General features: G+C 40.4%; 1 protein-coding gene across 3 annotated transcripts in view; it reads right to left on the bottom strand.

The window, feature by feature from the left end:
• The window catches only part of LOC145985333 (transmembrane protein 117-like), a 241,652-nt gene that overhangs the window by 104,403 nt on the left and 123,675 nt on the right, over window positions 1-13,574 (bottom strand). For all 3 annotated transcript variants that reach the window (XM_083119225.1, XM_083119226.1, XM_083119227.1), the window contains exon 4: window positions 8,990-9,072. In XM_083119225.1, the coding sequence (XP_082975351.1) occupies window positions 8,990-9,072 (83 nt within the window). The remainder of the gene's footprint in view (window positions 1-8,989; window positions 9,073-13,574) is intronic.

The following is a 13,574-nucleotide window of genomic DNA, read 5'->3' as shown; positions in this document are numbered from 1 at the left end:
TATTTGGCGACGACATGAATTGAGCGGCTCGGGAATAAATCTTGATAACCCTCAAAATTATGAAACCGAGAAAAACTCAGGTGAAAGTTTGCCAATTATATTGTGGTGGCCAAATGTTCCCATGGTTTTCTAACCGTCACCGGCTACTGAAGTAAGTTCATTCACCATTGTGCTGTAATTGTCACTGCATGTAATTTTTAATCAAGGGGTCCCAGGTTCGATACCCGGTAGAGGCACATATAGTGATTCGGATCCCACTTTAAACTGTAGGCCCAGTCCAAATTAGCCTTACTGTGCACAAAGTGGACTTAAAACACCAACTCAACTCAACTGCATCTAATTTGATTGATTGATTGAGTTGGTGTTTTATGTCCACTTTGTGCATAGTAAGGCTTATCGGGACTGGACCTACAGTTTAAAGTGGGATCCGAACCACTATATGTGCCTCCACCGGGAATCGAACCCGGGACCCCTTGATTACAAGGCGACGACGCTACCACTGCGCCATCGGCGAGGCCCAACTGCATCTAATGTTTACTCAGTTTTGAAAGGAGTGTGGGTAACCAAGTTTTGCTCCCGATCCGCTAAATGATAGAAATAAATTAAGCTGTTTCTAGAAATCATTGTAACGATCTGGAGATTTCGATAAATTTTGATAGTTGTTTGGATAAATTTAGGTCAGCCCTCGTATATGTATTTTTAAATATTTTTCTTTTAAGGGTGTATAATTTTTCTTGTTTTCAAAGCAACGCAGTTTCTGCCGGCCGAAAAAGAACGCAGACCAAGCTGAATCTTACATTTTCTTTTGTCTCGACAATCCGTTTCTTACACTCGGCGCTGCGCTTGATTTTTAGCATGTGTTTCTATCTGTGTGTCTTTTGGAAGGGGTAATTGTTGTAGCTAAAAATAACTTTCAGTTAGGCCTAATCTTTTGTTCGGGGGAGAAAATCACGCAATCCAGCAAGTATAAATACTAGGCGATTCGTCGGCAAAATTAATTCTTTTCTTTGGTTTTGAAGTAATCACTTCGCACGTAGGGGTCCAGGCTTGGAGAATACGGGTATTGTGTGGGAAGTGGCTGGTCAGTCCTGTCCTTCCGCAATGTCCCGACATTTTCAGGAAGCCACCTTTAGGACTATTGCTGGTCAGTGCAGTCATAAAGGTGGACCGTGCGTGCTTGTAAATATTTAATTCATACATTATTATATAACTTTTATATCTAAGATTCATTAATCATTTATAAATTCTGTTGGAGTTAGCGCTGGTCATGTGACTCCATTTGCATTCATGAAAATTAAACTGGAGTTTTCAAAGATTTACAATCCGCTTATAATGTTGAAATTAATATTGCAAATTTGAATTTTTTTCACTTAAATCTTTCGGAGGTTCTGTAAATAAATTTGAAATGTTGCCTTAAACTCAGAGCACTATTCTGGTCAGAAGGTGCACGTTACGATCTTTCTAACGGGTGTCCCACTCGAAGGTAGCACCGAAAAAAATCACGTCATTGCGTAAATATTTGACCGTTTGAGATGAAATTTTGAGAGAATGTAATTTATTCTACGAAAAAGGTGACGCGGCAACACTGTACGCCATAGCCGTTGAGGAAGGGCAGCAACAAACAAGTTTTGCGAGTCGTTGTTGTTGGCGCCATATTTTCTGTGAACTGTTTCGAGAGTTCGTGAATCAGTTGGATGATCAGGAATTGACACTCGGTTGGCACCAACAAGATGGAGCAACATGCCACACTTCTCGAGTGAGCATGGCTGAGGTGGAATCCTTTTTCCCTGGCAGAGTCATTTCAAGAGGATTATGGCCTCACAGGTCACCGGATTTGCCCCCAACAGACTTTTACCTGTGGGGTCACCTGAAAGGCAAGGTCTATCGTGACAAACCACGCACCCTCCATGAGTTACGGGAGAACATCCCCCGTGAAATCCAGGCAGTGACATCCGACGTTCTGGCAGACACATTCACAAACTTGCAACGTCGTGTTCAAAAGTGTTTAGACGCTGGGGGAGGACATTTCCAGCACCTCATGTGACTTCATTTCATTTCTCACATATACAGATATAAACACAGTCAAAAAAGTTTTGCATCACCCGAGAAGTGATGAAAATACCATACGCAACATGCCAAAGCAGACAGGAACCGATGAAGAAGAGCTCATTGTGCGAAGTAACGCGGTCAACGTGCAATACTGGTCACCCAGACGACTACCGGAGTCAGCAAGTGCATGCGTGTGTTCCGAGCATAGCACCACGGTAGTCGGCGAAGGTTAGTTAGGTGGTCCTTGTTTCCAGTTAGCGAAGGCGAGCGAGTGCAGCTGTGTGCAAGGCATACCTAGGAGTACAATAGTGCAGTTTGATCAGGCCAGGATCATAACGCTACTGCAAACTGGCATGTCACAATGTGCTGTAGCTAGGGCTGTTGGAGTGGCGCAAAGCGATGTCTGTAGGACCCGGAGGCGGTATACAGACAGAGGAACAGTAGCAGATCGTTAACAGACAGGTCGTCTACGGGTCACACCACAAGCACAAGACCACTATGAACGAGTATCAGCTCGGCAACAGAATACCATGACGACAAGGAACATCACCCATGCCCTCCAGGCAGCCTCTGCTGTGCGTGTGTCAGACCAAACTGTCTGTAACACACTCCGAGGAAGTGGTTTACATTCCAGAAGACCTCTCCGGCGCCAGTACCTATTGCCACAACATCGGCGCGACCGTGTGCATTGGGCCCGTGCACATCGAAATTTGGGACTCGATAATTTTTCTCATGTGCTCTTCACCGATGAATGTAGGCTCTGTCTAAGGCCAGATTCACGAAGAGGACGGGTGTGGCGAGGCCCTGAACTGCAAGAGGGGCTTCGTGGTGTCCAGGGGGTCCATCCATACCAAGGAGGAGGAATCATGGTGTGGGCAGGGATCATGCTCGGACGTCGAACGCCCCTAATTCCAATTAGAGGGACACAAACAGCTGTTCGTTATGTCAGGGACATTCTCCAGACGACTGTGGAACCATTTCATCAGGAAATTGGTGACGAATTTGTCTTGGTGGATGACAATGCCCGTCCACACCGCACACAAATGGTGCACGATTATCTGCAGGCGGCGAATATCCGTCACATGCTCTGGCCAGCGCAAAGTCCCGAAATGAATTGCATCGAACATGCATGGGCAATGCTAAAAAATGCCATTGCAAACCGTCCTCTGGCTCTCACCAATGTTCGTGAAGTTCTTCTTGCGGCACAGGACGAATGGGATCGCTTACCGCAAGATCAGCTTGATCGTCTCATCCTCAGTATGCCACATCGTGTTCAAGAGCTTCTTGCAGTCAGGGGAGAACACACCAGGTGGTAGGCAATGTATCTGATGGATCCGCTATGACGAACAGTCTTCTTGTAACAGTTCTTTGTTTTTTCACCTCCAACATGAATTCTGCCATTTTAGTTTCCAAAACATTTCTGAGAAAATTGTACGTTTTTTGTTCCCTTTTCATTCAAAATGTCTTGTTCTTCATCTTTTCTTTTGTATTCCCACTGTCATTGTCAAAAAACTTTGTGCTTCATATATATTTTGTCATTTTCCGTCCTGATGCAAAACTTTTTTGACTGTGTTTATCAGGTACGAATTTTGTTTCATTTCCTCTCCACCTACCCTCTTTACACAACAATTTCTGGGGCTACCTTCGAGTGGGACACCCTGTATAACACGTCCATTAGAATGTGAATACTTGCGTCATCATTTGGTTAAAGGGGAAAGTTTCATTTATTGGTTGTCATGGTACAGATTATTGGGTCAGCTATAATAAGTCATTGGTCGTATATTTCTTATAAAAGGGAATTATCTAAGTGGATTCTGTAGATCTGCTTTTATAATATGAGTAACCGGTGGTGTTTGTAAAGGGTAGATATTGTTTCCCCCGTTGTAAAGGGTTGAGATTGGTTCCCTTGTTATGTTGAGAGAATTCTATAGTTGCGTTTGTAATACAAGTGGCCGAAAATGGTTTGTAAAGGGTAGAGATTGGCTCCCCTGTTATTAGTTATGAATGTTTTTGAGCTTGGCTGTTAAGTGGGTAGTATACCTCGTGCATTCTGTAGTAGCATAATGTAATGTTAGTGCTGTTAAGTTTGGCTCTTAAGTGGCTAGTATACCTTGTGCACTAGCTAATGTTTTTGAGGTTGGCTCTTAAGTGGGTAGTATACCTCATGCGCGAAAGAATTATGAAGGCATAAATATAGTATTTTACGAAGAATATGGTTCAGCCTTTTGTAAAGCTTTTGAATTCAAAGTAAGACCTTCGACCTTTTGTAGAGTTGCTGTCTCGTAATATGATCAGTTGTAACCGAGAAATTGTAATGCAGTTTTAGATCTTTAACGGACTAAGGCATGCCGATGAAAAAGGTGTTCTTATGTCTTATGGTAATTCCTGTATTCAATTATATTCCAACTAACTGAAGCAAAGTTATTATCTTTTGGAGCCCTCAGCCGTAAACTGTATATGTTTAAATTGTCATGATCAGAAGTTTGTATATTTTAGGAACTCCAACCATGATTCAAAAATTTAAAATTTCAATTGATGTACAATTCAGGAATATTTATTTTGTATTATATTTAGGAGTTGCGTTATTTCGAGTTGAGTTGTAAATAAATTCAGTAATTGATAAAGTTTGTTTCTTTGAAAAGTAATAAGTAAACATAATGATTATTGTGTGTGTGTGTGTGTGTGTGTGTGTGTGTATATATATATATATATATATATATATATATATAATATTTTGTTGATTGGTGGACTTCTGGTTTGACAGGGTGTTCCGCAGCCGCTGGTCAGCGGAGTGGAGGAGCTGTTGACCCACAAGTTCGTCAGTTATTTTGGCTTCCATCGTGACCCGCATGTACGTTCTCACTGGTCAGTGGAACGTGGGTGCGATCATGTTAAGCAAAGTACCGAAGTGAGGGTCAATTATGCATGAATATAGATTTAGGAATCAATAGGTATCCCCGAACTCTGGTTTGATTTGATTTGATTTAGTTTATTTTACTTCGCGTTTTGTGCCTCTTGGCTAATTTGCGAAGATGGGGATGAGTGATGAAATGATGAAATTGATGAATGGACATTCGCAAACAACCAAGCCCGACCGGGATTCGAACCCGGGACCCTTGGCGTCGCAGCGCGATGTGCTAACCACTCGGCCACAGGGTCGGGCCCGAACTCTGGGATGCGGTTTCTCATGTAGGTAACGGCTGTGCGACGACGCCCGGTCTTGGTCGTTCGAGGGGATCGAGCTGTCGCGTTCGTCCTCACCATAGGTTACCGGCTTTTCAATTGTTGCAAGTGGCGCCGAACGTGGGGCCAACCAGTATCAATTGTTGCATCATAAATGTTATAATTAAAATATGCATTAAATATTTCAAAAGCGTACCTTGAAAATACTGTTACAACGAATCCGTCAAACGATAAAAATTAATAACTTTCTTTTAAGTCGAATAGTCAAAAGCAACAAGCAGCATTTAGTCATTGTGTTCTTCCACGAGATTGTCTATAACCTTCCGCTATGTTGCTCCGTAAGAAAAGATCACCCATTTATTTTAACGCTAACTTCACAAAAAATGGTAGTTTGAAGGTTTTGAATAGTTTATATGTTTTGCCTGTCCGTATACGTTTCACAAATACTATTGCCATATCAGAAGAAAATGATCAATGCGATTTATTTAAATTGTGAGAATATAAGGAAATCTTCGAGTCTGAGTAAATAACACGTGAATATATTTATTTCATTATTTGGACTGTCATTTTACAGTGTATGAGCAAATTGGTAATTGAAACAAATACCTCGCAATTTATTGCACTATTTAAAACCACCAATAATAATATTATTTTAAGATACAGCGTGTCCACAAAAAATTTCCGTGAATATAAACACATATAGCATCGCTCTCGGTATTCATATTTACCTAGGTATATAAAATTGGTGCCATTACAAACAGAAACTCAAAAATGTTAATACCTAACTACCTACCTCAGTGGAACTCAATGTGTTCTCCTCGTATCACGCTGCAAACATCAAGGCGGTATTCCCACTCATGCCACACGCGTTCCAACGTATCTACAGTGACGGTCTTGATTGCGGCAATGATACGACGTTTCAGATCTTCTAAATCTTGAGGCTGTGGAGGTACGTATACAAGATCTTTTATGTGACCACATAAGAAGAAGTCATAGACAGGTAAGTCAGGGGACCTCGGTGGCCACTTTCAGAACACAGCATCTTTGTTTTCGGAGCGCCAAATCCATCTTCCTTCAAATTTCTCATTTAGAAAATTCCGAACAACGAGATGGATTTTGGACACGGAGGATTTAGGGATGTTTAACTGCAGGCTACTCTACACAATTTGTTTTTTAACAATTCCATTTACAATAACACATTAGCAATCGAAAGATTTTTTAATTTTTTTTCCTTTTTTTATTCTTTTATTGTCATGCCATCTATTGTTGTAGTTAACGCCAACAATTACACATCCGCTAAAATTCTTTGAACTGTTATTTCGAATAGTATCGGTATAAATTTCGTAATATACATAATTAAAATTTTGTGGTCGTTTATAATCACGGAATGTTTTTGTGGCCACGCTGTATTATTCTGTGGTTTAAATATAACAAAATATGTCCACACATGTAAATAGAACTTTCTGTATTTTATTCAGAAGTTCAAACTAAAAACGGTATTCAAACACACAATATTGAAAGCAAACTTCTTGGGAACATTGAATCTGTAAAATACTTATGAAAAGTATTTGATAGAAAGTTAACACGTAATGGAACATGTAAATGGTATAATGGAAAAAGCTACATCCACACTGGGAGGATGTTAACTCAATTGGTTTGCTATTACTTTAATTTTGTCTCACTAGTTGGCCCAGGGCCTCCCTGATGGTGTAGTGGTAGCGTCGCCGCCTTGTAATCAAGGGATCCCGGGTTCGATAGCCGGTGGAGGCTCAAATGGTTCGGATCCCACTTTAAAAACTGTAGGCCCAGTCCCGATTAGCCTTACTGTGCATAAAGTGGACCTAAAACACCAAATCAACCAATCAACTAGTTGGCCCAATTTAGAATATGAATTTATTACACTATCCATATTGGCACGGTGCTCTCAAATAGTTCGGACGACCTGTATGACTTTATTTTCAATTTGAATTACAGTATGTATGTTATGAATATGAAAATGTTTTATCGTAATAAATTGGATATGTATTTCATAGAAAAGACATCGAATCGTAATATAAGATACCAAAATTCTCCTGTAACTGGATACTGAGCTCTAAATTACGGCATAAATACTATCTGAGCTTTTACACGTTCATAACGATTTTAAAATGTTTTTACATCTACCAAAGCTGTTATAAATATGCATTAGAAACCCCTAAGAAAAGTACATAAACAATATTTTAATACTAAATCTCTACTTTTTTTATTTCTGGTTAGTCCTTACGACATTAACATTTTTATCAAATTGTATAAGTATTTTTTAATCCTATCTACTTTTTTTAATTGTTAAAGATTGTAAAGTACAAAATATTCTGAATATTTTTCATTATTATATATCTACGTTAATACTATTGAATGACAATATACTTCAGTTGTCAAATAGCTTTGGTCAGCACAAAAGATATGAAAATATATACAAACGCAAATTAAAATCTTTGTTGGAGACGTTTAAAAAATAATAATAACTTTTTCGTCCTTTGAGATTAATTATCGCCCAACCAGCGTCCTTGGTCAAGTGATATCGATTATATTTGAATGTCGACACAAAAAACAGGATAAATGTATGAAACAGGCTTGAGTTGAACGAGTGTATAAACATTACGTAAATATATGCACATAACAGTGACGACATGTGTCGAAACTTCTCAAATATGCATGTCTATGCACTGTAAAACATCACAAGTGTGAAACCCGAGTGAAAGCAACTAATATGTTAAAAGTATATTAATATTAATATATTATGTAATCATTTTGCATCGATTTTTCTCGTTTTGTGTTTACATTGAATGCGCACTTTTCCGTGTTTACCCACAGATGTAGTAAAGCTAGTGATGAAAGAAAATCGAGGGCATTCGCCCTCATTTCTTATAAGTTAACACTGTGTCAGTTCAGCATTTGCACGACAACTTATTTTTAAGTGCTTGTTAGTAAAAATGGTATATATATATATATATATATATATATATATATATATATATATATATATATATATATATATATATATTTATTGAGATCTAGATCAAAAGACCAAATTTGCACCTGAGCGCAAATACTTGTAGAGTAAAGGAAGGCAATTAAGTTCAATGAAATGTCACATTTTTCTTTTTTGTGTGAATTTTCAGCTACAATTAATTAGTGAGTCATCAAGTTTCAAGCTAATACAGGTTGATTTATAAACACCGCTCGAATTCTATTGGCTACTGCAATGAGCTTTCCGCCTAATCCCTAACGCAGATACGTCCAGACAACCACAAGGCGTTGGATTATGAAGTGGCACGAGGAGAGGTTGGTACAAGATGGGACGTCTGTCAGGAGCAACATATCCGTAGGAGATCACAAAGATCACTACACTGGATCTACATGGACGAGCCTACAAGATGCAAGTGGTGCAATGGTTTGCGCTGTGACATTGTGCGTGACACGTTTCTGCAAACATGGATAGCAGCTCCAGGAATTGACACCTTTATGACGTCTGACGAAACACAATTTACGTTGATTAATTAATAAACAGAATTTTGCTCATGATAATACTTCTATTAAAACTGATAAAATCAGACTAAATAAAATTATGGCTCAACTCGTGTTCAGTGAACGCTAAACGAATAGCGGGGTGTAAAAACTTGGCTTTAAAACTGAAATTTCGTTTGTTGAGCGTGCCCAGCCTGAAGCTAAATATAAGACACAGCTTTAAACTCAGTATTACTAAGCCAATACTTACCTTGATAAGCGACCATCGCCACTCAGGAGGGTATTTGGTTAAAACAAAACTGAACACGTTGCCCACCATAGGAATATCGGACTCTGGAAGAAAGAGAGATAAATATTAATTTAATAATTATAAAATAAATGAAGACATCTGGAGACGTCCATGTGACATGAATACGAGAGGAAAGAAGGTTTTGCGGGATCCTTGTTGGGAAACCTAGTGGTCGGTGACCTGCTGGAAGATTAAACGAAGATGAAAGGGCAATGTTGCGATAGACTTAAAAGAAACCGACAAAGAATACGGACAGGTGGAAATCTTCCATTCTTGTGTATATAAACTTTTCCAATATGCAAAGCCAGAGAGTTAGAGCACAGCTAAAGTACGAATCTGTGCTTATAGCGTATATGCAAGATATCGCCGTGCCGTGCATAACCCACAAAATTTCACATCGCGCGTAGGACAGAGAGGCGAACAATTTTTCTTAATAGGGATTTTTCTCGTTGAGGCTTTGTTTAGACTATGGTTAGACTATGAACCCTGTGTATATGCAATCACGCGACAAACTGGTAATGTTTTTAGTTTGTAATCAAAAGGTAAATGCTATTCGCTAGAGTACGTGTTCCTCTGGACAAATTCTGTGTACATTGCAGAACCGTCAAATTGAGTAGATTTGTTTTATTTTACTTTGCCTTTCTGCCACTTTTGGCTAATCGCGAAGATGAGGATGTCTAATCGCGAAGATGAGGATGTCTAATCGCGAAGATGAGGATGTCAAATCGCGAAGATGGGAGATGTCTAATCGCGAAGATGAGGATGTCTAATCGCGAAGATGGGGATGTCTAATCGCGAAGATGAGGATGTCTAATCGCGAAGATGGGGATGTCTAATCGCGAAAATGGGGATGTCTAATCGCGAAGATGAGGATGGCTTATCGCGAAGACGAGGATGTCTAATCGCGAAGATGGGGATGTCTAATCGCGAAGATGAGGATGTCTAATCGCGAAGATGAGGATGTCTAATCGCGAAGATGAGGATGTCTAATCGCGAAGATGGGGATGTCTAATCGAGAAGATGAGGATGTCTAATCGCGAAGATGAGGATGTCTAATCGAGAAGATGAGGATGTCTAATCGCGAAGATGAGGATCTCTAATCGCAAAGATGAGGATGTCTAATCGCGAAGATGAGGATGGCTGCTCGCGAAGATGGGGATGGAAGATGATTAAGATAAAATTGATGAAAGGACATTGACAAACACACTTGGGCAGGACACAACACAAACCCTACAGAAGATCATACGTTGAGATTTGATTGCCTTCTGAAATTGTGTAAGCAACTATGCGCACGGTGTTACAAGCGTGACTTGAAGGGAAGGTGTGAGGTCAGTATTCATACTGCCTGCGTCTCTGCTGGTACTCTTTTCGTAGCATACCATCACTTGCAGTACGTTTCCCTACGTAAAAATCAAATGTCGGTGGCAATTGCGGATTTCTGACGTACGGCTACGTATATACAGGGTAGATATTGTTATGTTTGGAATAATGTTAGCGTGAAAACGAAATTCAACGACAACGCAACAGCAATTTTCATAAACAAATATATTGAAGTGGAAATATTCTGATTAATTTGAATTTCTCGGTGTCCGAAATGGAACATTGCAATGAAAATGGACACTTATCAAATTAAATTAATGATATTGGACGAGGATACTAAAAGATCCCATTAGATCCAGTCGTTGTCAACAAATTTGAACGAAATCTTATGTTTGCCAACAAACCTAATCGAACTAATATTCTCTATGATTATGCAATAATTTATTGATTAATATTAAATTTCAATGGCACATATTAATTAACGTATCAAGTTTGAAACATTAGAAAGCTATTTAAGAGTAATATTGTTGGGATCGGAGCATCGACCAAACTAAGTTACCGGGCCGCGAGCTCACGAAGGTTGAGTGGGAACCACTGGCCTAAGCTATCCCTATCGATGCCTATGCGTCAGGCGCCACAAAACACTTCCGTGCACGTATGAAACGGATATGGGGGACAGGTACGAGACTCGGCACACATAAAAGTAAGCTAATTTACAACTATTGGGTAACTTAAATTGACATAAAAATCGTACACCACTGGCGCCACTGAGGCAGGAGGTAGAGAATAAAGGAAGGGAATTCCTGCCGCCAATTCCACAATCGCCCGTCAAAGCGGCGCTTCGATGCGTCGGTTCGCTGCTCATGTGTCGACGCCGAGGTTGGCTGCAACCATTGCGCCGGATGCCTGCGATTAGACAATCGCCTGTCGTCTTCCTGGGCTTCCAATTAACAACAACAGCTAGCTGTGCCGATACCCGCAGGCGAAAAAGAACGCCGTTGCCATGGATACCGAATCCCAGACGCGCGGCGGACGTGGAGAACGTAGACGGAACGAAAAGGGGCAAATGGGTTTCCAGGACAGCTGCAATTCAATACGCTGTTGTAATGGTGATGGGACTGCGAAGCTTGAGCAGCTTGATTTTTAACCCGAATCTAACACAAACACGCATACTGCAATATAGATCTTATGGGGTGATATTTCAAGTAACCTACAGCAAACCCATTGAAGTTAGAAGGAGGGGGAAACAAAAAGTACACTCTCAATTTATTGTTTCCGTTGTAAGGCCAGAAAAAGGAACAAAGGCCTCCACGATAGCGTAGTGGTTAACACTGTCGCCTTGTAAGCAAAAAAATTGACCTCCGTGGCGAAGTAGTTAGTCCGGCCACGCTATCTCCCGGCACCCATTCACAGCTCAGAACGGTTATTTCATGCTGACTGTTTCGTGGAGGAGGGATTCTAAGATTGCCGCCTGTTGCTCAAACAGTAAACAGCGGTAGGTCTAATTGGCTGTTTGATTGCAAGTTACTTCGTACAAAAAGGAGGAAAAGCGGGTGACTGCCATAAAGGTAGTCCCCGCGCTGGTTGTTATCCTGACCGAGGTATATCACATAGCGTTACTTCGTCGGGGGTCCCGGGTTGGAATCCTGGCCTGGACATGGGTTTTCTTTGCGAGAGTCCCTTCGTCAGTGCTGTCCCAGATGGCGTAGTGGTAACATCACCGCTTTGTAGTCAAGGGATCATTACAAGGCAAGGGGTCCCGCGTTCGATAACCGGTGGAAGCACACTATAAACTATAGGTCCAGTCACGACTAGCCTACCTGTGCATATAGTGGACTTAAAACTCAAGAATCGACACTCATACTCATCTTTCGCAATTAGCCAAAAGTGGCAGGGAAGCGGAGTAAAATCAGTCAATCAGCCATTGTAAGCAAAGACTCCCGGGTTCGATTCTCCGCGGAGGCAGATTGCACAGTGGTTTGGATCCCGCTTCAAAACAGCCGTCTCGCTTCGGCAGGTTCCAAGTTCGAGTCCTAGTTTGAGGATGACTGTGTGATGTCCCTTCATTAATTTCATATAATCCTCATCGTCGCGATTAGGACAAAAGTTGCACCTATAATTTTCATTTTTACGGTGACCTGAAAACATAACGTCACACGCGTTTAAATGTAGGTGTATTCTGCTTCAAAATTCAACTTTGTTTTTGACATTCCCTCCCCTTTTGAAAATTTTCTGCCATCACCTATGAGTCCAGTCCCGATTCGTTTATCTGAAAATAAATTCAACTTAACACAAAGTTTTTTGTAAACGGTTACGTAGACGAACGAAAATGAAATCCTGGCAAGTGATGTGCACAGTTATCTCGAAAGCGTATGCGGCAAGAATAAAAAAAAAATCACCTTGACAAGAAAAAGGAGTAAGAAATTGACTGAGGGGAGACACCGGCTGTTATTTCGCGTCTGCCTCGTCGTTCCTGTCTTTCCCGCAAGATGGTGCTGATTAACGGCTGCATTGGCCTATGTGTGTAGGGAGCTGAGCAGAATGTAAAATGTGTCGTATATATATTACCTTGGAGGCCATTATTCATTCTGGCTTTCTTCCTGGGAAGAAACCATGAGACGGGCAACATCCAGGCAATGACTGAGCTTTATTATAACATTTATCAGGTATGAAAGTGCGGGGAAACTTCTAGTAAGAATGGCGAAAAAGAATGGGGTTATATGTTGTTAAGACGAAGTGATCAGTAATGATGTGTTATATTCTTGGGAAATATCTCCAACCTCAACTAAAAATAGATGTTAACTTAATAAAAAAAGTGTTGATCCTAAAAAAATGGAACGGAAGAAAATGAAAGGAAATGTAAAATCGAAAATTTCTGCCCTAAATGTGACATGTGACGTCATATTTAGTGTCGTCAGAAGATATAAATGTTTGAAATGAGAGACAAAAAGCTATTAAAGAGACGATAGAAAATGAGAGAGAGAGAGAGAGAGAAAAGAATCGAGAGAACAGACAGATAAGTGAGACATAATGAGAATGAGAAAGAAAAATAGTGAGATGTAGAAGATAGGCAGAGAGAAGGGGGAAAGAGAAGGGGCAAAATAGAGGGGGGAAGTGTGACCATAAACAATTAAGGGAGACAGAAATTGGAAAGAAAAACTATAGAAAAATAAATTATCAAGAAGAGAGTAAGTTAGCCCGAACAAAATTATGCTAAGACTAGAAA

The sequence above is a fragment of the Lepisma saccharinum genome, chromosome 3 (genome assembly GCF_977018435.1).
Source record: "Lepisma saccharinum chromosome 3, izLepSacc3.1, whole genome shotgun sequence".
Classification (NCBI taxonomy): Eukaryota; Metazoa; Arthropoda; class Insecta; order Zygentoma; family Lepismatidae; genus Lepisma; species Lepisma saccharinum.
The sequence above is the reverse complement of the archived record's forward strand: the minus strand, read 5'-3'. Positions and strand labels throughout refer to the sequence as shown.